Source organism: Morone saxatilis, unplaced genomic scaffold, assembly GCF_004916995.1.
Source record: "Morone saxatilis isolate NCDOM2014 unplaced genomic scaffold, NCSU_SB_2.0 Contig8, whole genome shotgun sequence".
NCBI lineage: Eukaryota > Metazoa > Chordata > Actinopteri > Moronidae > Morone > Morone saxatilis.
In genome coordinates this window covers 8,439,130-8,463,453 of record NW_023340257.1, presented here as the reverse complement: position 1 = coordinate 8,463,453, position 24,324 = coordinate 8,439,130, and the positions used below count along the sequence as shown (strand labels likewise).

Below are 24,324 nucleotides of genomic sequence, written 5' to 3'. Positions count from 1 at the left end.
CCTAAAACATTAAGTCAGAAATGAAATGACCCACTGAGACCTGGCAGGCATGCAGGGAAAGCCTTGATTGGGTCAGTAAGAGGGAATGTAGAGGAAATAAGCCTCCCAGGGATGATGCTGAATTTACCAAGTAAGCAAAAGCTAATAATTTATACATCATTAATGCATTCTGCTAACCCATCCAACATGCTGTTGAATTGATACCAAATGTATCTCTGGGTTATATTCAGTCAGCCAGTCTTAATTCAAGACCACACAAGGGTTCTTTCACTAAAACAGTTGATTGCTTTAACATTGTAATATATATTTACGAAGAAGTGGAAACATACTTTTTTTTTTTTTTTTACCATGGTCACTGAGGTTTAATAGGTTTCCTTTGTTAAGCTTAACTCACTACTCACCTCAAAAAGATTATTTTAGAATGTTGCTAAAAGCAATTAATTAAAGTGATCTATATTTCAGATCACACTTTTAAGTTTAATGTTGAAAAATGAGGTTAATTAGCTTGCCAACATCTTTTGAGATCTTTTAAAAGTGACACAATGAAATATATTAATGTTGAGAGTAAAGCGTCCTTTGACTTCATACTCTCCTCAACTGCTGGAAAAACTACACCTGTCTCATGTTAAAAAAAAAGTTGACTTGTTTAATGCCCACTCACATTTTAATTGGCTACTTTATTTGTAAGTATTTTCCCACACCATTACTCAGTCAGTGTGATGATTAAAATGCAATAACATGCACTAATTACAAAAAAAACACATATATGAGCGGTGGGAGAAAAATAATGAAACTAAGAGTTTGAAAAAACAGCTGCTTTGAACACTTGCAGGAAAGAAGTGTTGCAAAATATTGTAAAGTTTGGGAAAGGGTTATTTAGGTGAAAGGGTTTTCTGCTGAAAATGATATCCATCAACAGTAGCAGCTTCATGTAAACTTTGTTAATTTTTATCTGATATTAAACACCATTTTACTGCAAAGCTAAGAGGGTATACAATAAAAAAAACACTGTTCTGCTCTTGCCAGCAAGAACAGCTCATAAAAATGTCATTATTTTTTTTATTTTTTTAACACCTCCTAACACTGAGATAACTCCCCAGACTCCTGCTCACCTCTCAGCTTGCCACTAGAGCATTCCGAAAAATATGTAGCGCAGTGGGGAGGGGAATGCATCATGTTTTTCAAATGATTTGTTGTACCATTACATTGCAAAAGTATCACAGAGCAAGTGTGCACACCTCCGAACCACAGCTCAGACCTGGAGGCTGCACATTATAAACAGTCCTTTGCTGTTTGCCACTGACTAGCTCTGCTGGAGCAGATGGGAGATGAGTGTTTGAGGGAAGAGAGAACATTATTCATTCATTTCCTCTGCCCACATTTTCACAGCTAGTCTTGATATTTGAACCATTCACCTTAATGTGACATGCTTAATGTGCCACTTACTTATTCTGGGTGTCCCCTTCATGATATGCTACAGTTCAGTGTTTTGAAAGCTATAGCATGATAAGCAATGCATCAATTCAGTGACTCTTATATGGTCAAACCAACACACATTTTTGCTAAGTGATAGCTTTAATCATAGACTTTCTCTTTAATCACTGGTCCAGTCAATAGTTTTCTAAGAGGTCATAGAAATGAGGCTGTCGAGGCCTTAGTGGGAGATTATCTTTGGGTTAGAACTATCATTAGATATGACACCATCAAGAAAACCATTTCTGTGAATCCTCCACCACATCTGCTCACATTAGCCCTCTTCATCTGCGGGATATGAGAAGACCATCAGAGCAGATGATTATGCTCACAAAATTTCCCCCTACTGCTCTTCGGACCCAAAAGAAGAGTCATCTTATTTTAATTGAAGCCATTGCTTTTTAATGGTAGGCAATAGAGATAAGAGGGAAGAGGGACATACTTGTACTCGTGCAGGCATGTGAGCATCCATCAGCTACCAGCACAGAATATCCTCATATCTGCTTTCGCTCTGAGAGGAAGTGAAGGCAGGAAGCGCACTCTCCGCCCACCATTAGCAAGCGGCACCTCCAGCAATCACTTTATTCAAATCGGCCTGGTGCCGTACCCCAGTCCAATCAATGGCATTTATCTGCTCTTTGAAAAAAGCCGATAATGGGATGAGGCAGCGCAGGGAGCGAGGGAAGGCGGGGGAGGTGTTACTGCTCTAAAGTGCCTGGTCTCTTTATGTCCTTTGTTTAAATGGAAATAGAACATGACAGTGTTGATTGCATGATTAGCCTTAAGGGTGAATGTCAGTCAAGAGTCTATGGCGTCAGGTGATCACACCACCAGGCTAGTGTGAACAACAGCTATTCGGTACCACAGCATCAAATGTGGGAACACGATCTGTCAGTGACAATCATACTTTGCTGTGAAAAAGGTTCAGGCAGAGTCCAGCACAGAAAGTGCCATAGTAGATTTTGTAACAGGTTGGGAAGATGAAGTGAGACAAATGTCACTGAAGAAGGAGATCAAACACTAGAGAGAAATGTAAAGTCACTGACAGTTCCACGATCTCACCATCTGCTTGTCTGAGTTGATTTGTATTCTGGGAGAAAAAGGCTAGCCAACTTTTTGTAATCAAAACACAACCTGGATTTTCAAGGGATTTTATTTCAAAAAGCAGTCTGGATGCTGAGGCAAACGCCCACCAATGACTGAAGCAGTCACTCTAAAACATCTCATGGATGTTCAGCACTTTTACAGTAATTGTTTACAGCTAAGCGAAACATGCAAAAATGGAAAGTAATAGGTCTTTTAATTCCCTATCTGAAGCTACTTTCATTAAAAAAAATTGTCTAGAGAATGAAAAAACCACCATGCAACCCTCGTCCACCATCCCACCACCACTTTGTCCCCAGTCGGTCTTCAAAGCTGGTATGACACACACCTCTATGCTTACCTTGGAGTACATGGCCCCATTAAGGACCTCTCCATTGCGGATCCAGATGATTGAGGCTGCTGGCTTGGCGTTGTCTGCATGGCAGGTGAGATTGAGTGGGTCACCAGCCCTCAGGCTCACCACCGGCCCTCCACTGATGACTGGGTCCTCTGGGGGAACTATTGATACAGACACAGAAAAAAAGAGGACATAAGTCAGTATGGTAACCCTAATTCATATTAAATCTGGACTATTTGTAACATATGAAGACATGCAATTGAGTTATCATTCATTGTGTAACAAGTGTTACTTTTGCTGAAATCAGAATATGGCATACTAAAACCGGCATGTATTGTCAGGGTTTATGGATGGGTCAAACACAGGACTCACACACAGGATGTCGGGTTTTATATTCCTTGTGAAACCAATAATCAACATTGATTGTTTTAAGGAAGTAGTTCTTTTAACCCAAACCATGATCTCTTCCTAAACCTATCAAGTAGTTTAGGTGCCTAAACCTGACCAAACGTGTCGTTTTCACACCGTGGTGGACAAAAAATGACACCGCCACAGTGGAGTGGCAGGTGTATTACATGCTTTGGCATGATACTGGGTTGTACAATGCCAACAAGCGACACATATTTGGTTTATTGTTTACAAATGTATAAATTTATATTTTAAATTGTACATATAAATGATTACTCATTAAGGGTAGGTAATGACTTCACAGTGAGAAACACATTTACTCAGTACTTAGCTTTACACAAGTCACAGCATGACTCTCAAAATAACAATCGACTCTGCCATCAATCAAAGCAGATGTGATATGACACACATAAATGTCAGCATTAAATATTGTATTTGAACCCCCCTCAGACATTTGTATATCCCGTGTCTCCCTCTCTCAGCCTTTACAAATATAACAGAGAGAAGAAAGCATCACAGCAGTGCTATATGTTCCTGTAGATGGCACTGATCAAAGTCCTTTTCCTGTTTTACCCATGAGCTGATCTGTTTGTTTTTTTTTTTTTTGTTTTTTTTTTTTAACTGAAACTGCAGTGAATTATTGATTGACCTGAGTGCTCATTACAATGCAGATCTGGGGCAAGATGGAAATCAAAGGCTGCAGGCAGCTGCCATATTCCACTGCAAAAGCATCATGATTGGAAGGAAGGTTTTTATGGGCTAGATTTATGCTGTCAAACAGCACTGAGATGAAAAGAGAGAAAATGTAATTTGGAATACTGTTTTGTACATTTAATGACAATAAGTATAAAAGGCCTGTTTTGTGGCAGAAATAAATTAGAGTGTGGTGTCAGGAAAGATTACATATAGTATTCTATATTGCTATATCGTCTCTTCAATGAAATGATTAATTATTACTTTATTTATCTCAGACCTAGATAGCTGCATTTACTTCAAAGTTATTATCCTTAAGATTTTCATCAAAGGTCCAGTGCGTAGGATTTAGTGGCATCTAGCTGTGCAGTTGCAGATTGCTTCATCCTCCCATTCCAAGTGCAAAGGAGAAACTATGGTGGCTGTGAAATGTGCGAAAAATGCAAACACCCCTATGTAGAGCTTGTCTTTGATTTGCCCCTTCTGGGCTACAGTAGAAACATGGTGGACTGCATGGACAGCAGCATCTGTATAGAAGGCTAATTCCAAGGTAACAAAAACCTAACCTGAACTGAGACACTAATGAATATCCTATTCCATTGCTGCCAAAAAGATGCTCATAAATGTTACACACTGACCTTTAAATGAACCTTTACATTTTTAATACTATTTTTGACCCAGGCATGGTGAGACTTGCGCCAGACGGCAACACACAAAACATAGTTCAATATAAATAAAGCGTTCAATACACAATATGTAATAGTGTTTGATGTTTTTTTACATTATTTAAGGTGTTTATACCAAGCTGGTATTCTGAAAAATATGAAGTTTAGTAGAATCACTTAATTTAATAGATATATGTGCACACATGCAGATCTTAGGTCAAAACATTGCTACATTTGGCTGAATTATGAAGAAATGGTACTAAATTATATTTTGTGGAAAGCTACTTGTTCATGTGCACCATGAAATCAATGGTGCTATATTAAACTTTTTTATTAAAACAATGCTAGTAAGTTTGGTTGCACTGTAAACACACACTCCAGTCAAGTTCTATCTCTATCTAGTAGCTGCAAACAAGTGTTTGCTGTAGTGTTAAACTAAAATTTCTGTTACCACGGTAACCATGGGTGTCGCCAAATTAACCACGATTGAAAGTATTCAAGTATTACAACTTTAAGATTTGAGTCTATTGCACAAATAGTCGTGTATCATTTGTAGTATCATACAGAGCAAGTGGAGCAGCAGCACTTTGAGAGTGGTCATCCACAGCAACATCGCACTACAGTTCTTTGTCACAGACAAGCTCATCTTAGTCTTCAAGTGCATGGGGGTGGCATTTTGGTCTTTAGCTCGTATGACTAATGCCTTTCCATTACACAAAGCTATTGACTAAAAAAACAAATTATGAGACAACATAACCTTCAATACCATATATGCACCATGTGAGTAATGGCTGAATCATACCAGTCTGGGAACAGTGAAGTCTGGACTCTGACTAGACCGGACTAATAACTCTGAACAACTAGACCGGTAAATCTGCTATTTCAAAGGCAATTCCCACTCACTAGTTCATATTGTGTATTTGAGTTTGAAATGCAGTGTTCTGGCTGGCTCCCTTTCATCTGGTCTTCATTAATATGCGGAGGGTTAGGAGAGGTAGAGGAATCTCAGGTCAGCACTAGCAGATCAGACAACAGAGTGCTGATCTCGGCAAGTAAGAAAGAATCTTTGTGAGAACATGGTCACCTTATGGTCCTTTATCATGAATTGGAAACAGGGTCAAGAAGATCACATTAGTTTATTCCTATGCTAAGAATAGAGCGACTGCATGGTATGCAAATGAGACAGGGAGCATGTGGAAAGCACTATGAGCTGGGACTCTCAAACAGCTCCCTCATTTGTCATTAAAGAAAACGAACAAAACACAAGGCTCAGTGATAGCACTGTGACAGCTGATTGCAAAGATCCAGTGTTATTGGCTTGCTGTCAGTGCTCTCTTGCACACATGACTGAAACATTAATTAACTGCCAAGCATATATGGCAGCCATAAAAGCTCTTTTATAGAGAGGGGGAGAATAGATATTCACCGCACATCCAAGTGAGGCGATTTTCCTATTATTGCTTACAAGTGCTTAAAACTATCAGAAAGGCTCTTTATGCTCTATTCCTCTAAGTATTCATCCAATACACATATTAACACACATCAGTGTCTATAAATAGGTGCAGGGTCAGAAGGTGACACCACTTATGAACAAGGTTTCACCCTTGCAGACCTTTTGTCACTAAGTGCCCCACTTTGACCTTTAATAGTCTCAGTTGTTTACTATTATTCAGGCGTATGTTTTCCATTTAGGGATGTCAGAGCATACAGTCCAAGAGGAGTTTATGATTTTGTGCATTGTGGAGCTACATGGGAGAGAGGAGGTCACAGGCAGACCAAACAGAACACTGCTACACTTTCAGTTCATTCAGTACGTGTGCCCCTGGGGGGCTGCCTGCCAGCAAGACACTAAGGGTGAATGGTAAATAGACAAGGAGAAGAAGGATATGGTTGGCTGCCCCCATCCTGCATCCATACCTTTGTATCTCTCTGTCCTCCACTGTGTTTGAGGTCTTACTGTATGCAGAAGGTACCAATGTGGAGACTGCGTTTGCAGTTGAATAGGCTTTTTTTTTCACTGTGGAAGGTTCCTAGCTCAGTGAAATGACCAGACATTATCCAAAGGGCTGAGTTGTGCAGTGGTTCTTAGGCTATTATGTGCATAGGCTTATATGAGACATTTTTAGTTTTTTAATTCAACATGGATAAAATTTAAGGATGATGACATGAACATTAGTAGATTTGTGTGCCTAAAACGTCCTCCTAAATTCAATAATTATGCTCATACAATCATGCTACTACCATTTCATTTCCATTTTTGGACTGGTATGCTTTCATTAAAATTTAAATTACAACCTTGGTGATGAAGTGATATTTTTCACGAGCTAGTCCATGTAGCCTCAATGAAAAAAACAAGATAAGAATGCACATGGCGAGGTATCTAAGATGTTTTTTTAGTAGTCCACTTTTGGAAAATTGTAGTTTCCGACGGCAGACCCATATCAATAGCATTTGCCATCGCATAATTACCACCAAATACAAATAACATAGTGCAAGTGGAGTCAGATTGTCTTAACACGATTCTTGTCTTATTCTTAGCCCCTCCTCCTAACATTTTCCATTAAGGGCAAGGAAAGGTGTTTAGGAAAAGACATAAGGCGTAATCGTTTTGACTATTTGACTCTGTTTGTAACAGCCTGGACTGAAATTGTTTTCTGTGTAACTAGTACATGTGCTAGGCTCTCGGCTTGTGTTCCTCTGGCTTTTTTTGAAATTACCACCACTAAAAGAGCATGGAAAAAGCCTCTCACGAAGGCAAAAAGGCAGTTGGACTTGATAACACAATAGGCCGTGTAATAGAGAAAACTTTTGCTCTATTTTTCTTGGCAGGTGAAAGCCTTCATGTCTGCTAAAAAAAAATTGTGAGATTTGACCAATAACCCAACATCCATTGAATACAAATGAATGACTAAGAAAAAAATATTTAAATAGATGCTTAGCTCTTTCTCTTCATCCGAGATCTACTGATCCTGCATTATGACTGCCAGGTCTGACAGTTATACAGAGGCCAAGCCTTGAACTTGAATCAGCCATCATCATTACTGGGCTGTTTGCAAACTCGGCAGTCCCTAATGGTTCTAAATTAGCTCTTTACTGCAGCCATTCGATGGACTTGGCATAAGTAGTGTGGTCAGTGGTACAGATTGATCGCTCCTCTTTAATTACAGGGCTGACTCACTGCAAACTCTGCTCCACTCGCTACTTTTTTCTTGGGGTTAATAATGTAATTCCTTTCAACACTTTCACAAATTTGCATCCTCCTGTGCATGCATGAACATGGACACTGTCGGCATGCATACACACAGACACATTACATGTTTCATCAAAGACAACTCATAGCAAATCAGTCACGAAGGAATTTTTTTTGCATGTCTCTGTTAATCAAAGGAGTGTTTCAACTAAAAAATCATTGAAATCACAGACTGAAATAGCTGTAAGATACAGCTAGTTCATTACCTTTATCATTTGAAAAAGTTTTTTGGGGTTACTTTGACCCATGGCCTCGTTAGGTAGACATCATGGTGGGTTATAAGCTCCAAGGGGTCATATGCTTGAGAAATCCAATTGGTCTGTCACAACTTATATTAACCTATCCCAGTTCCCAAGATTGGTGATTTTTGTTTTAAGGCTACTAATATTTTATGGAGGTCCATCACCTCACCCAGCCGGAGATAAGACTTGGGATTAATTTATGTATTTCTCTAAATCTACCAATTCTAGACATATCTCACTACAACCCCCCATTGGACACTTAAAAAAAAAGAAAAAAAGACAGTGATGTCAGACAGCCTGGACTTCAGTGAGATCATGTGCTTTTACTGCATAATCAAAGATATCCATAAATTAGACCAAGGCATATTGATGTGTAATTAACTCAACAGTGCAAGGCAGTAAGTCCGTTGCCTCCAAGAGGGGCCTGAATAAACCCTTGGGATCATAAAGCTGCCTTTTGCCCCATGACACATATGAATTCTCCAAACACCCAACATAAAATTACCCAAACACAAAACATAAAACTTGAATTTATTTCACGGAAAGCTGATAACATGCACTGGAGTTGGCTGGGAAGTCTTCTTCAGTCTGCTAACAACTGGTGTTGCTGACAATGAACTTGCTGGGTTTTTTAGACCAAACTAATATTGGGGAACTTCTCCAAAAGCAGCCAATGAAATCCTGCAATCGTCCCGGCTTTCCAGGAGTGTGAGCAATGGAGAAAAAGCAATTTGGAAACATATGAATGAAGGAGGGCTCCTCACAAGGCGGCTGGATGGTGTAGGGGAGGGGAGGCTGCTGTAACGCTGTGTTTCAGCAGACGTGTCCTGAACAACAATGAGCTTCCTGACTTGCCTGTCTATTTTAGAAGAATGCTTGCACGGGCCGTCTGTCACCCCATCGCGACAGCTTGCTGAGTTTGTGATAGATAGATCAAGACAAAAAATGAAGACAAAAATGATAGGCGAGGAATACCCAAAACAGGTGAATACAAGGGACATATGTGGCTCACTAGCCCAAATCACCGGGCCTCTTCAAGTGCTGTCATTGCACATCTGTTTGAAAGCCAAAAGATCCACAGCCATGTGTGCAAACATGCATGCACACACACAAACACACATGCACACGCACACATCTTACTAGAGAAAGAGTATGAAAGAGTGAATAAAAAACAAAGTGAGAAAAATACACAAAATCATTTTACTCACATAGACAAGATGACAGATGGCAATCACAAACAGCAAGTCAGACTGTACAAAATGTATACACACAAAATCAAAAAGGACTGGTTTACAGGAAAGCGTGTGCTGCCACACGATAAAGAATAATAAACTACGAGGGCAAATGTGGGATAGAAATAGGAGGTAGTGGGGAAAAGGTAGAGGTAGAGGAAGAAAGCAGATGGAAATGAATGGATTGAAAGGCTGGGGCATACACAGACAGGTTTTTGCAAACATTTCAAACGCAGTATAGAAAGTAGTAGTAGTAATCTATTGGTAGTGTTGGTGTCATGATCTACCGAATGAACATTGCCAAATAAAAAGGACGGAAGGAAATATGAAGATGAGATGAGAAGTGGAGAGATGCCAGAGCTGTCAGAGACGTGCAGAGCCTGCTCCTTCATAGCACAGCCATGTGCAGCCCCAGAAGCTGCTCTCCACAGATTGGGAGGGTGCTGACATCGCTGCTCACCACCCGGCTGTGTTGCACTATATAGCTATATGTGTGTACAGTGTGTGTGTGTGTGTGTATGTGTGAGGGTGGGAGGCAGTGAATTTGGGATTGAGGTTCAATAATCAGAGTTAAAAATAAAACCGCTTATTTCAAGGTTTTGTCCAATTATTAGGCCGAATGGGTTGACATTTTTCTTCATGCCCATCATTAGTTTGCTAACAACAATTACAGTTAGCAGAAGCAAACCTATTTACTATGTAGTGTGAATTAAAATCAGCTCAGCACCTGTACACAGTCGGAACTGTTGTTTTGCAGAGCACAGATGTATTCGTGTCATTTCTCCTCCTTCTGTTGAAATGCAGAAAAAAAAAACCAAACATCCTACATACAGTCTGTCTACCATAATCACGCACCTGTTCACTGCCTTTCTGATATCATAGATGTAGCTATCATTCCATCTCGTGTTTCAGACAAAATAGCAGAAAAGGCAGTGTAATATAAACGTTAAACTCATATTTTCTCCCAGAATGACTGCCATTTAGGACACCTTATCTCTCCTTATACTTCTTCTGAGATGCTTGGCTAGACTTAAATTAACTGTGTTAAGAGACAAATTGGTTACCTACACAGGAGGCTCAAAAAGCTTTTTTACTTCTACTTCAGGACCACTGCAAGATGCTCCTTCCTTCCTCCAAGTAAGAGGAATATGGATATGACTTAGTTATATGAAAAAAAGAAAACAAAATCATAACTCAACACACAATGTACTAAAAATCTAAAAAGCCTAGTTTCTGTTGAGGTAATAAAACAACTAACACCACTCCTTAAAAAAACAGACTAAACTTCTTGCCCTGCTGAGTTTTCACACCACCCTACAGAGACTACCCTGAGATTCTCTTTACAAAAAATACTGCATACCCTAATAATAATAATAATTGCACAGGAGAACAAACAGCGGACAGAGGAAAATTACTTTGCATAAGCTATTTTCCAAGGAACAACAACAACAGCAGCCAAATTGCACTCATTGTTATGTAGTCGGACCAACAATTCCAAACACTGTCTCTTATTACAGACCCATCATTGGTCAGCGGTTCCCACTCGCTGTGAACAGTATCACTGACTGAATTAGAAGGGAAGCAGCTCACAGACTCTCAGTGGAGAACAGGACTAGCACCACGGACAGCGGTTTTGATAAAATACACATTCATGGTGTGGAACATGCTGTGTCTTACAGGACATTTATTATCTCGGGATAAACCGCTTGAAATGTATCATTTTGTTTCTAAGGGGGTCCCAACCAAACACTCAGAAATGGAAACCAGAACAGTACAAGAAACAATATTATATAACACCACAAACACAAAACAAACAACAAACTAGATAACAGAACATAAAAGAACAAATTAAGACAGTTACAACCTTGGACTAGACACAATCAGTAGAAAAGAAAAATGATCAATCTATAGATAAAAGGATAGTGATAGCATTACTGAAAACATGAAGGCAGTCTGTTTTAAGATGAGAAAATAAAGTTCACCTTCATTACTAAAAGGATGGCAGTCTGATCCTTGAGAACTAATGAATTCAGACTTATCCACAGAAATGGCTGATTCAGCTTTGGCAGTTGGAAACAACAATAACAAAGGATACCCTTGGGCTTTTGTGTACACAAACACTGTTGCTAAAGCACTGGTCCAAAGCATTGAACAAGGGGAAACAAATATCTTGCACCCAATGGCCCATTCAAATGGCATGTTATCAATTATGTTTATCAGAAGACCAGTGTCATTCTGGGTTTATGAATGCATGTCATTTTGAAAGATCTTGCGGAAGGTCTTTTTAAAGTCCCCCCCCCGCAACAACTACATTTTATTTTAATAATGGAATGAACAAGATTCGGGTTCAAATGTAGCTAACAAAATAAAATAGCATACTGGAAAGACTGTCATCTCACAGCAACAATAACATAAATTAAGAAAAACAAAAGATGATAATCTATTACTGTGACTCGTGTGACACTGTATGCATGTACGTGTTCTCAGTATTCATTTTTGGAATACTTTTTAGAAGTGTGCCTTTTATTATGCTCTATAAGTAGTAATAATTAACATGCAATTAAAAAGCACTTGGCTCGTGTACTACACAATGTTTAGGCAACAAAATGAAAACATATAAACTTGTATAATTGGGCTGTGAAATGTATAAGAAAAACTGTGCTGTCGAAAGGCGCTTTACTACAGCCAGTGTATGGTTTGTCCACTCTGGGATACTGTAGAAACATGGCGGTTCAACATGACTGATCTGAAATCTGACCTGCAGCGTTTGTAGCTAATTCTAAGCTAATGAAAACAACGACTCCTACATTCAGGTCATTATACACTCATGAACCTATGAATATTATATTTCATTTCTGCCAATATATCCTCAAATGTTTCACACTGGACCTTTAAATGTGTATGGATTTTTTCTTATAGTTGCATTACAGATCCAGACAGTTATGTGTTTTCCTTTGTTTTCCATGGGGTGAAATATTTTCTCCTAATGAAGTGTCAAGCTTTGTAACCACTCTTTATTTACCTTAAGTTAACCTCTTAAAGCATTTTCCTACATCTGCCTGATCTCAAAAGCATGATTTGCAATATGACCTTTATGGCCCTGTACTGGGCAGAGCTGGAAAACAGAGTCAAATAATTATGACATTTTTGTCGAAACGGTATCTGAAAGTAAACCATGCTGATCACCCTCAGTTGCCCTCACTACAGTTTGAGAGGCAACACTTTGTCACATACTTTACAGTATCCTAATTAGGGGGAAATGAATAATCTCTATATGCATTAACTGTCAGGGTAAATTTACAAAAAAAAAATGCCATTCAACTCTGATTAATGACTTGAGAATGAGTGCTATAGTAAGGAGCCATCTCAGGCACTTTGTCATCTTTTGAGTTTACCTCTGGTAAAGTAAATACCTCACAAGCAATTGATAAACTTCAATTAAGAGAGATTAACATGGAAGTACAAAGCCTCTGCATTACTTGTGCTTTCATTTTAACACAGTGTTTTAAATAAAGAGGATTAAAATAGCAATAAAAGAAAACCATGGCTCTGCATTAACTAGGAATGATTAAGTAGTCATACAGAAAAAAAGACGAAAAGAGAGGAAGGATGGTAGAGACAGAGAAACACAAACATTCAAGACAGCCACTGATTTATTAAAATGTCAGCAATGAGTCAATAAATGGCACCACATTTCAGTGTGACATGCTCTTCGTTTACAAAAAAAACAGAACACCTTGAAGTAGTTTTTTCAGCCAAAGCCCTTAATCAAACAATGGTGATCCCCCTTCCCTTTGTTCTAGTGGTCCCCAACCTAAGGTAGAAAGATTAGAGCAAAGGTCTGGAGCACTGCCAACTTGCTGCAAGGGATATAATTAGCCTCAGGGGTCTTTTTTGGACCTGAACCCCTCCATTCCCCTCCTTCATGACTAATTCACAAGACCTTGATTCTCCTTTGGCATCTGATGGTAAGCCTGCAAGCCATGCAAACGCTCAGATGCGTTAAGTTCACCATGAATTTTCTTCTCATTGCTTTTTAATGACAGGACTTCATTATTGTTTTAAAATGTTGATGCGCTTACTGTTTTCCTGTTTGATTGCATAACTCTTGCAGTTGAAATAAATGAAAGCAAAACAAAGGTTTTTGCCACTTATTACGCATTTTCTTGCGGGTTGGCAGTTCAGAGAAGGTCTCAGAGGAGCTGTTTGGCTCTCAAGGACACACTCTGCAAATCATTATGAAGAAAAGCAGAAAAATGGAAAACACACAGTACTGTATCTGTTCTTTGGCAGTGATAAAGGTCTTTCTCTATGTGTTTGTAAATATTTATGTTATGTTACTTCCTAGCCCATCAAAGTCAAGAGGAAAGAAATTCCTCTGATATGGCACATGGAGGAGTTTGGGCTGATATTGAGTTATGAAAGATGGAGGGGAGAGTTTTAGATTTATTCTGCTGTCAGCTCGGAGACGGGAGGCTGTGTGTGTGTGTGTGTGTAAGTATATTGTGTATATGCCTATGTATTCCTGTGTGCGTGTGTGTGCATAGGTGTGTGGGGCCGTAGCTGTCTTCCAAGTCGATAGACACACTCTGTCACCACTGGCAAGTAATTGACAGCTTGGAGTTTGCAGTGACACAGGCCTTGCATATATTTCCTCCATTACCTTGTGTGTATGTGTGTGTGTGTGTATGTGTCAGCCTGGAGTTCTCCCTGGCAGTGCATTCAGGAGTCAGCTAGCTCAGCAGGGGATTAAACAAACACCTTCTATTCAGGCTTATGGAGAAGAATGATAAACTCTCTCACCCTCAATCAGCCAAATAGGTAATAAAGGCTTCCCCTTTCTCATTGCTGATTAGTTGTTTAAATACACTAGGGCCAACTACCGCACTTCCCACTGCTGTACATTGCTTACAATCCAAAGTCAAGCATTTGCAAATAATTTGTTTCTTTATTTTAATTACTCTGAGTAGTCAGTGTAAGGTTTGCCAAATCAGGAAAGCACCATGTCAAGGGGATTAAAAGAAAAACTAAGAATTATTTGCATCTGCTGTGTATGGCAGCTGTTCACTCCTACATTGGACCAACGAATGCAATGTCAGTTTCATACGTATGAAAACTCTCAAGGATATTATAAAGGCTTTGGAACCTAAAATGTCGTAAATTGAATGTAGTTTAATGGCTGAATTGATCAAATTCGTTGTCAGCGACCTTGTGTAAGAATACACATCTTGAATTGTCAGTGACTCTTCTTTCCCTACTTGACACTGCAATCAAATGGCAAGTTTCTGTGAAAAGCAGTATGTCAGAGCAGCCAAACTTTGAAGGATGTGAACAAGAAGAGAAAGAAGGCCAGTAGTAGAAAGGAGGAAAGTGCTGTTGCAACAGACATTTTTAGCTCTCTGTAGAAGTATCCATAATTATTCACTCATATCCATTTGCAGGGGGCTTGGCAGCCAGAGAAACGTTATGCCGCAATTTGTCTTCCCCTCTCTCTTTTCTCCTGCTGCCTTCTCCCCTACAAATCGTTAGTTTCACTTTTCATTAGGCTGGATCAATAAGGCGGATCAGTCGCTCGTGGCGAGGATACTGCATGGCAGACACCACTCTCTCTCTAAACTCTTTCTTCTCCTCATTCCTTCTCCCTTGTTCTCTTTTGCTCTGTCATTTTCTCTCACTATATCTTTACAGAAATCTTCCAATGAGGAAGGCTGTGGGGTGGGGGTGGTAGACAGGAAGCAGCGGGAAGCTTGAAGGGCCCAAGAAAGAGACGCTATCCAGCGATTGCACCAGTGCTACTCAATAAGGCTGAAATGGCAACGCTGAATGATAACCCAATAAAGTTTAATTAAGAACCAGTAACCTCTCAAGCTTTACAGTAATAATGGAAATGGAGGCTGCATGCAGGGGAAGGAAATTAAAGTGCAAATGTAAGGGTCTGTAAAGTTTAGTCATATTGACACTGTGTGCCAAATGGGAAACATTAGTATTGATTTAATTCCTTTCTGATGGGTTTAACACAAAATATGTCTTTTGTTCTAACTATTTGCTGTGAATACTTTATCATGTTTCAAGAATGCAGCGTGAATATCTGTTTGTGTGTGTGTACTGGTAAAGTGAAAAAGGATGGATACTTTTATTGTTGTGAAGAACCACTTTTGTTAGGGCCCCTTGAGCCGGGTAGTACTTTTGTCCACTCTTTAGGTTCAAGAGTGTCGAACTGAGTTGAATATTTGGGATGACGCATATGAGCTATTTGTCCTGTTCTTCCTCAGAACACCTAGACGTTGATCTGCGTACCAAACAAAAGCAGAACACTGCTTTTGCTTGTTCAAATGAAAGATCATATATTACACACATAGCCAAGAGAACAATAAAGGTGAAGTTATGTGGTTTCGATGTTGACTTTGTCATCAAACTAGCATGAAAAACAAGTTAGTGTGAGAAGCCAGTGATGCCTTTTCCATGAGCTGCTTTGCACCTCAGCATTTGGAGGTAGTTGGCTAGTACAGCGGTGTTGTTTGGAGTGTGTGTGTGTTTAATCCGGACTCACCCAGCACAGTGAGACGGGCAGGACGAGACCTCATGGCAGCCTGGACAGCCTGGCACTCAAACACAGCGTCATCCATCAGCTCGGCACGCTGGATTTGCAAATGATGCTCTCCTGAACCGTGGTCGCCAGTCACTGTGTAACGAGGATAGCCTGCAGCGCAAACACATTTTGTTCATTTTAATAACCTTCAAAATTAAAATACTGCTCATTTGTCACTTACAAGAAGGTACATTTGCTATTTTGAAGCTTTGCATACTTACAGAAACAAGAAAAAACAACAAAACATACAAACAAGCTAGCAGCAGATGTGAGTATTATAGATTATAGATGAGTATAGCTTTTAATTGTTAATTTGCTAATTTGCTCACAATGCATTATCATACAAGGTTAAAACATGAATTGTATAAATGTTTTTATGGTACTCCTGGCAATGTTAATGAGCTGTTGTGAAGGTTGCTGCATTCTGGAGAATGATGTTTTACTGCAACCGTAAACAGGAACAGCAAGAGTCTGAGTTGTTTCAGCATTGCTCTGTGAAATGATTTATAGTTTAATAATGCAAGAAAGCAGAGCAATATCCAAGAGACCTGGGCGTTTTACACAAGTCAAGCAAGATGGTTTTAAAGATATCCCCTTAACTATTATCAAAATATGCATTGCAAGTTTGTGGTGGAGTGCATCCCTCCACTGGGGCAAATAAGCAAGAAGAAGAATGTGTTTGACTGGGAAGCTTTATGGGGTATTTCTTATGCTTTTAAAATTGCTCGTCTCTGAAGATCCCTTTTCTTTCTCTCTCACTCCATCTTTCTAATTATTGGGGATACAGTATGTGGATTGAAATGAGAATGTCTGTTCATAAAACCTGCACTCAAAGAAATCTAAAGAATTTCTAGCTAAGAATTGCTTTTACCTCCAGTGGTCCTTCATCAATGATGAAAGTGGATATTGGAGAATTTTACAGCAAGAACAAGGCTGGACTTTGTCTTAACTTTGTCTTTTAAAAACAGAAAACTACACACGTTAGATTCACACACTTGTCATTTTCTCTTTGAAAAGCCTATCATTACCTATTCAACTGTTGGGTTATGGCCAACAAATGTTGGGGTGTAAAACACTTATTTCTCAGCTAGCCAATGACTCATGTTCACTTCAGAGATCCCACGTCTCCCACTGTAAAGGTTTTACAGGCTGGTTATATATTTTAGCCCCAAAAGAGAACATAACAGACAGGGCAGCCTTTTAACAGCGTTCAAGTCCTTACATTTTTCTACAGAAACCCATCGTATCATAAGTCCAATTACTGACTGTTGCTCCATTGAATCCAGTTGCCTTTAATAGAGCATGAAGTGGGTCTCATTTTATGCTGGTGGGGTGAGTTTCAATTGATTAAGCCGTCCTCCTACGTGTAGCCTTTAATCTTAAGGGTCTATACAGTAGGAGGATGAAGGATAAAATAACACCTAAACATTACAGCTGGGGAGAAAATAAAGAGTAGAGGCAGGCAAAATATGTGGCAAGCTAACTAAAAAGTCAGCAAAGATGGAAGCTGCACCAGTGGATTTTTTGTGGGAAAACTAGTCACACAGGTGATAAAATGTCAAAATTTCCCATTACTTGCTACAATGAATCCCATACCGAGGGATAGCAGGACTTCAGAAAAAAACACTGTAAATGTAATAGGGTTAATAGAGACCTGATCACAACTAAAAGCTTCCATTAATAATATTAATAACGGTTGACTGAAAATGAGATTTCTGCTTGTTCATGCTCACGACGATGCTTAAATAAAGGACCCACCATTATGTGCTCAAGGTCACCCAGGGAACCATTTTGCTTCAATTTTATGTTCATTAATGAGATTCAAAGCAATAATGCCATTGCGGATCACAAGGGTAATGATTATTGTACATTCTGAAGGATGTGACCTTGAGTTGACTCCAGTCCACCTACAGTAGTGACTGCCTATTGTACCAACCACAGAAACTGCACTTACTTCAAATGCACTTGTGTTTTTCTTGTCTTCATGTAGAAAGGTATAAGCTATGAAAATTTCTGTTACACAAACAGATGATCCGGCCAATTACCTCATCTGTGCCTCTGGCAAACGAAGAATGATTTTGCCGTGTGAGGATATGGCTTTGTTCCAGTTTCATCTCTGTGCATTAGATGGGTCCAAAAGGAAAAGTAATTTGCATTTGTGGCAGGCAGTAAATGATAAGAATTTTATGATCTAATTTCCAAAGAACAGAAATGTTTTTGCCTCCTAATAAGCACCTTGATCATGCATTTTGTCAATATGACTAACATTATAATGGCTCAGATGAAGACTGATCACCACTGCACATGTGATGTGTAAGACACAATGTGTTACCTAAAGCAAACAATGTAAAATAGGCCCATTAAGGAGTAATGAATCCATCAGGGGGGAAATGGATTTGTCTTGAGGCTGGATCAATGGTCCACGTGCATGTGTGTGTGCATATAAGTATACAGAGACTTTAGGCGTGGGCTAGTGATTTATAGCATTCACCTAGAACATGTTTCACACACTGTAAGCACCAGGGGATGGAAAAAGGTTAGCTGAAGCTGTGAACAGGTGACTGGCATACAATTTGCTCTCATGAGAGGCAAGAGTGACACATGCTTGCTAACTGTTCTCCTCTGTTGCATTTCTTCTCAAGAGCTCATTCTCCTATATCCTTTATACACAGTGCATAATATATACAAACACTTCTCTCTCCATCTTCACTGTGTGTGCACCAGGAGAATTCACTTATAGCTGCTTTGTCTGCTTTCACCATCATCATGCATAGCAGATACGTTCTCTGTCATGCATATTCATGACATCGATTGGTATGTTCTGAGCGGTTGTGGTGCTACTTTACTTTTCTTTAATTAGAGTGGAAAAGCGTGACACAAAAGGGAATGAATAGGAAATTCAGGGACAGATAGGAATCATTGGCTTTTGTGCAGTGATTTCTTGCACTGAATGGTGAAAGAGTTCTCTCGGTTTAATCACCACTCCTGTGAATGGAAACAGGTCCCAGGCGGAGCACAACGTTGCCGACGCAGCTTCTTTCTATGAATAGACGAGCAGACCTATATTATTGAAATGCTCCATACAACATTTGATTCGTCATACTTTTTATGTATACAGCTGCCACTTTCCTTTCATTGTGTACATCTTGCAGTGGATGTACCATCACTCTTTTACTGTGCATTGCTTGTTTACGTAGGCAGGAGTGATAAAAAGGACAGCTGTAGAGCGCTTTACTTTTGAAAAAGTGTCATCCCTCTCAATAGAAGGCACTCAGCCCCTGTCTGTATCATACTGTTGATTCTACCTATCTTCTCCAGGCAGGCAGCTTTTCCCCTTCATGCAAAACTCATTTGGCCATTTTAAAACGGTTTAAGAGAGAAAGATCACTACATGTTGGGCTTGACTACTGCCAAATAAGAGGAAAATAATAGTTAGAGAAGGGCAAATATTACAGCATCTTGTCCATGACTGTTAAACTATTCACTGAAACGGTATTAAAGGTTGATTTGCTGTTATTCCCTTGAGTTTTGTGACCCAGCGTATTCTCGGTTCTATTCCTTCCGCTGTCTTTGGCCATTTTTTAAATGAGATTTCATCTTGATTGTCTTGTCTTGTTAAATCAATAAAAATAGAAGAGCATAAAAACAAACTCTACATCTCTGCTCCACTCTGACCCAGAAGAAAATTGTGCACTCTCCTCCTTCCACTCTCTCATTCTATCTCTAGCAATCGTAAGTACTCTCCTTCTCTGCCTCCTCTTCCTCCAAAGGGGACTCAAAGATTGCAGGACCATTGTTTACTGCAACCCCTCAGCCTCCCCTGGGCCTGATAAGAACCTGAAGAGGGAATAGGGTGGCTTTATAGGGGCTCTGTCTGCCGCTGAGGTTTAATTACAGACCAAAACGGCGACAGGGAAGGCCTCTAAGAGCGTTTGCTAAAGGTCAGAGGGTAGAAGACTCCCAATCTCAAGTGAAATACATATTTAATCGTTTCTGATCATGAGAGACTTTGGTGTTTCAAAAATGGCTGCAGCTGAATATTTTATCAATGTGCCTTGAATTGCAATTATTTCAATTTCTCATTGGTCCCACAGAGGTGGTGTGTAAGACAACTCAGAAAGCCCTAAAATAAAGACTGTGCCCTAGAGTCATGTATCTTGCTTTGAGTGCTTGTGTACACATTCAAATGGATCTCTGTTTTGGAAGAATTTAATGATCATTTCAGTAAATGATGCGGGCGTACTACGCTTTTATGGATTTTCTCATTCAATAGCTTAGTGATTCCAATGTTGTAAATGTTTATTTAGAGGAGTGATATGTTTCCTTGAAATTCATCAAAGTCATGAATATACATGACGCCTTGATTGGTGGAACAACAGGCTACTAAATGACAGTGCAGTAGTCACTTTTACTCCAAATTAAACAATTAAGGCAATTATACATGAGGTGCAGTGTAATTAGAGGATGCCAGCTACTCTTCAAAAAGCCATTTAGCAGCCTGAAGCACCAGAGAAAGACCAGTGCCACTATTGATTTCACATTTTATTTGGATTTTTCTGCTCTTCTGCTAAACACAGAGTATAAGAGATTTAGGTTTGCATCTAACACAAAGACAGAAATGTATTTTTGATTCTATCTGGTCATGTTGAGTGATTTAATTTTTGTAACCCTTGTATTATAATACTTTTTTTGTAACACAATATTATGAGATCTCTGCTATTTGTCTGTGGAAGAACATGTTTGGCAGAGGGTAGAATGTTGACATGTGGGGGCTTTAGATGATAAAAGGGGTCCATTTGACAGTTATATCAGAGAGTGTTAATTAATAAGGGAAACGGAGGTTGATGGAGAATTGCAGGGTGACACGCTCAAGGGAATAAATGTCATTCCTTACCAGAGAGGTCTCTGCCAACGCCCAGTGCCAGGCCATCTTTGATCCACAGGACAACACCATGGTAACCGGGGATGGTGCATGGTAGTGTCACAGGCTGGCCCGCCACTACCACCAGGTCCTGTGGCTGCTGGGAAAACATGGCCTCTGCCCCTTCAGAAAAAATGAAAAGAAAAAGATTAGGCCTGACTCATTTATATGATTGTGTTATTTTATTTTAATCAGCAGAAGAGGGCATTGAAAATTCAAGATCAAAGAAGAGTGTAAGTGTGGTATTACAAACACCTGCTTTCAGTGTTTCAAGTGCTGAATAAAGGGAAAATGAAGAGAAGTGCACCATATGCCCATTTCCCCCAATTTCACTCAAATCTCTTGTCAAAGTCATGTTGAAAGAACCCTAAAGGGTGATTTACAAATGTGGCACATTCTTTTACAATTCATGATATGGAGACAAGATATAGTACACGCATCAGAGGTGTCAGTGCTGCACCAGGACTGAAGTGCAGGCTAAGAGACAGCCGTCACAGCTCAGCTTGGTTCATTTATGAAGGATGTCACCGTACAGATGGGCTGGGCTCGTACACACACACACACACCACGTCCACAGCAGATAACACGATCTTGTCTGCCAACGCTGCTCTAGTGGCATACATTAACTCGAGCTCACACCCATGTATTCCAACTGTGCAACTGCTATTAGCTGCACTCCTCTACCGCGTGTTCAGGCGTAAAGTGGTGTGCAGTGAACTCCATTAGAGGCAGAGGGTGTGTTAACGGTGGCAGTGGAGAGGGGGGTTAGTGTTGTGGATCAGAGTGGAGGGTACAGAGTGGTACTGATGTGTAGTTAGAAACACTGGCAGGCTGCCTATCAACTAAAGCCTACACACACTCACACACATACACACACTGACATCCATTCGCACAGACACAGTCTGATTTGAGAGCACGAACTGCAGCAAAGGTTTAAAAGTGTCACTTCCTCTCTCACACTTTAGTGAGACAGTTTTGTTTGCAGCTTTTTTCTTATTTTCAAACTTCTCAGTTCAATTGCTTGGCTCAGAATGTGTACCCTTTCATCCAACAACTCAATATCCTTCTTTATCTTTTGTCTGTGTGGTAGCACATACACAGGCACACATACAGACAGAAGCATGTACTTCTCTTATGCTGAACTGGGCACACACAAAATGTCTAACTTAATAACATGCAAATAAAAATCTGATAGAAGAACAACATTTTGTGAATTAAAATAAGACAGCAAAGAACGAGAAAGAGTGTTTTCATCTTACAACGTCTTTGTATCACATTGCAACTACTGTTTTTTGTTTGCTCAGTTTTATATTCAAAGGAAACTACTTATTCTATTGCAGGCAAGGAAATTGATTAGCTTTGTTGTACGATTTCAAACCACATCAAAGAAAAGATTGTTGTCATACAAGAAACTGATTTTAATTTAGTTGGAAAATGCCATTAGAATCTCCACAAGTCATTTCTCAGCCTCAAACTAAATTTCAATGTGATGGATAGCTTGTTAAAGATGTAAGCAGAAGTTTTCATAATGATTCATGCACTCTCTTCCCTGCATACACTGTCACACAGACATAAATACACAACCCTGTATACTGCCTCATTTTAATATAGATCTATTACTAAATATCAGAAAAAAAGAACGTTCTGTACTTCAAAGCATATAATGGGCTTTTCATCATCTTGAGACTCAGCACTCTCCCTGGCTAACCAAGACGTTCATAAATGTATGTGCACATTGTGGGTGATTCTGGCTAGATGAGACTTTATTTCACTATATATTGCCCTTCAAACCTAGACAGCTTTGTTCAGTCCCAACTGTTCCTACACAAGGAGCTTATCTCGGCTGCTACCCAGTCAGCAGCGCGCTAACATACAGCATAGACAGCTACTCAACAGATCTCTTGGCATGTTCCGGAAAAACACTGTAAACGCCAGGGAGTCTTGTATCTGCTCAGTCATGGCTGATATTATCAAACAGTTGAGCCTGTGCTGTAATTGATTTAACATTGGAGGGATCTCTCTGTTGGTAGCACACATGCCTACATTCCTCCAACTCACTTCCTGTCCTTCTTCTTTGGACCCTTCGTATCTTATGTGTCATCAAGAAGAAAATAGATCGGAGATTATTTTTCAGATGTAGACCACTGCCATCATGCTCGCCAGGCAGAGCAGCACAGTTCATAACAGCATTTAATTAGGTGAAAATCATTCTTAGCTGTTTAAAATGTTGTTGTATATTGTCTAGACAGTGACTGCATGATTTCAGAAGATAATTTGTAGTAGGAGCTCATGCTAATTTTGTGTCACACGTTGCCCTGAAACTGTTGTAAACAAATATTAAACGACAGCCCCCTCAGAAATATTAATTAACTGAATCGCACATCTCTCACACAAATACACACATGTGAGCCATTACTTGTAGCTTTGCTTAAACTTGTGCCACATGACTTAAAGAGCCACTTCACTGATTTTGCACATCAAGATCAGTTTACCCGTCACAGGGAGTACTACTCAGCTTGTGAAGACAGTTGTATAATGTCTATTTAAATAACCTGTGAAGATTTAAAATTTGTTTAAAATTAAAATGTTTCAAACTGGAGGTGAGGAGTTAAAAAGAAAAACAATTACCTTACGGGGGGGTCTAACACATGAAGTCACATTATGGGAATTGTAGGATCAGCAGTTTTGGATCTTGACCCATCCCACACTGGGGGACAAACGTTGGCCCCTGACTTAACAGCTGCTACAAGTTGCAAGGTTTCTACATAGCATAGAAACAACATTTACCACCAACATAATTCAGACTGAGCGCACCAAAATTCATTGGCTGCCAATGAGGAACACATGGTTTAATGCTCGGAACTCAGAGTATCTTGAATGTAACTTGCTCGTCTTGAATTGGGACTTGACACTTGTTATATTAAGCAAGTATTGTTAAAGCACATTTTCCTAAAAGTTTGTACTCTGCTGTCGTTCCAAGATTGATGTCCTAGAAAAGGCTATTAAAATACACCAGTGACAGAAAGAATCAAAGACTTAACTGACACCAGCTTGTACTTGTCACTTGAGCAGTTAAAAAGTGACCTCCTTCATTCAATTTAAAGCCTGACTGAGTCTTGCAACAAATGTGTCTTCATGGGGACACAGCAGTAAAGAAAAAGGGTGGTTGGTGTGTTTGAGAAGGCTGGGGCTTACATCAAGGTGGCTACATTCATTCATCCATCCCCTCTGCACCAAATAAATCTCTGTCACATCTGCCAGATTTATCCTTCACTGGGCATCACAGTGTTGGCAAAAAATGTGTCCCTCCCTAATCCACCTCTTCTTTATTCTCTGCCAGGCATGTCATGCAACAGAGTGAAGGCAACCCCTTTCCCCTCACTTATTCATGAAAAATATTTTCATAACTA

General features: G+C 39.7%; 1 protein-coding gene across 1 annotated transcript in view; it reads right to left on the bottom strand.

Moving 5' to 3' along the window:
* Positions 1-21,026, bottom strand: part of kirrel3b (kirre like nephrin family adhesion molecule 3b) — a 59,771-nt gene extending 38,745 nt beyond the window's left edge. The window contains exons 1-3 of the mRNA XM_035679396.1: positions 20,888-21,026; positions 15,955-16,104; positions 2,918-3,075 (exon numbers count right to left, since the gene is read on the bottom strand). Coding sequence (XP_035535289.1) covers positions 2,918-3,075; positions 15,955-16,104; positions 20,888-21,026 — 447 coding nt within the window. The remainder of the gene's footprint in view (positions 1-2,917; positions 3,076-15,954; positions 16,105-20,887) is intronic.
* Positions 21,027-24,324: the final 3,298 nt, after the last annotated feature.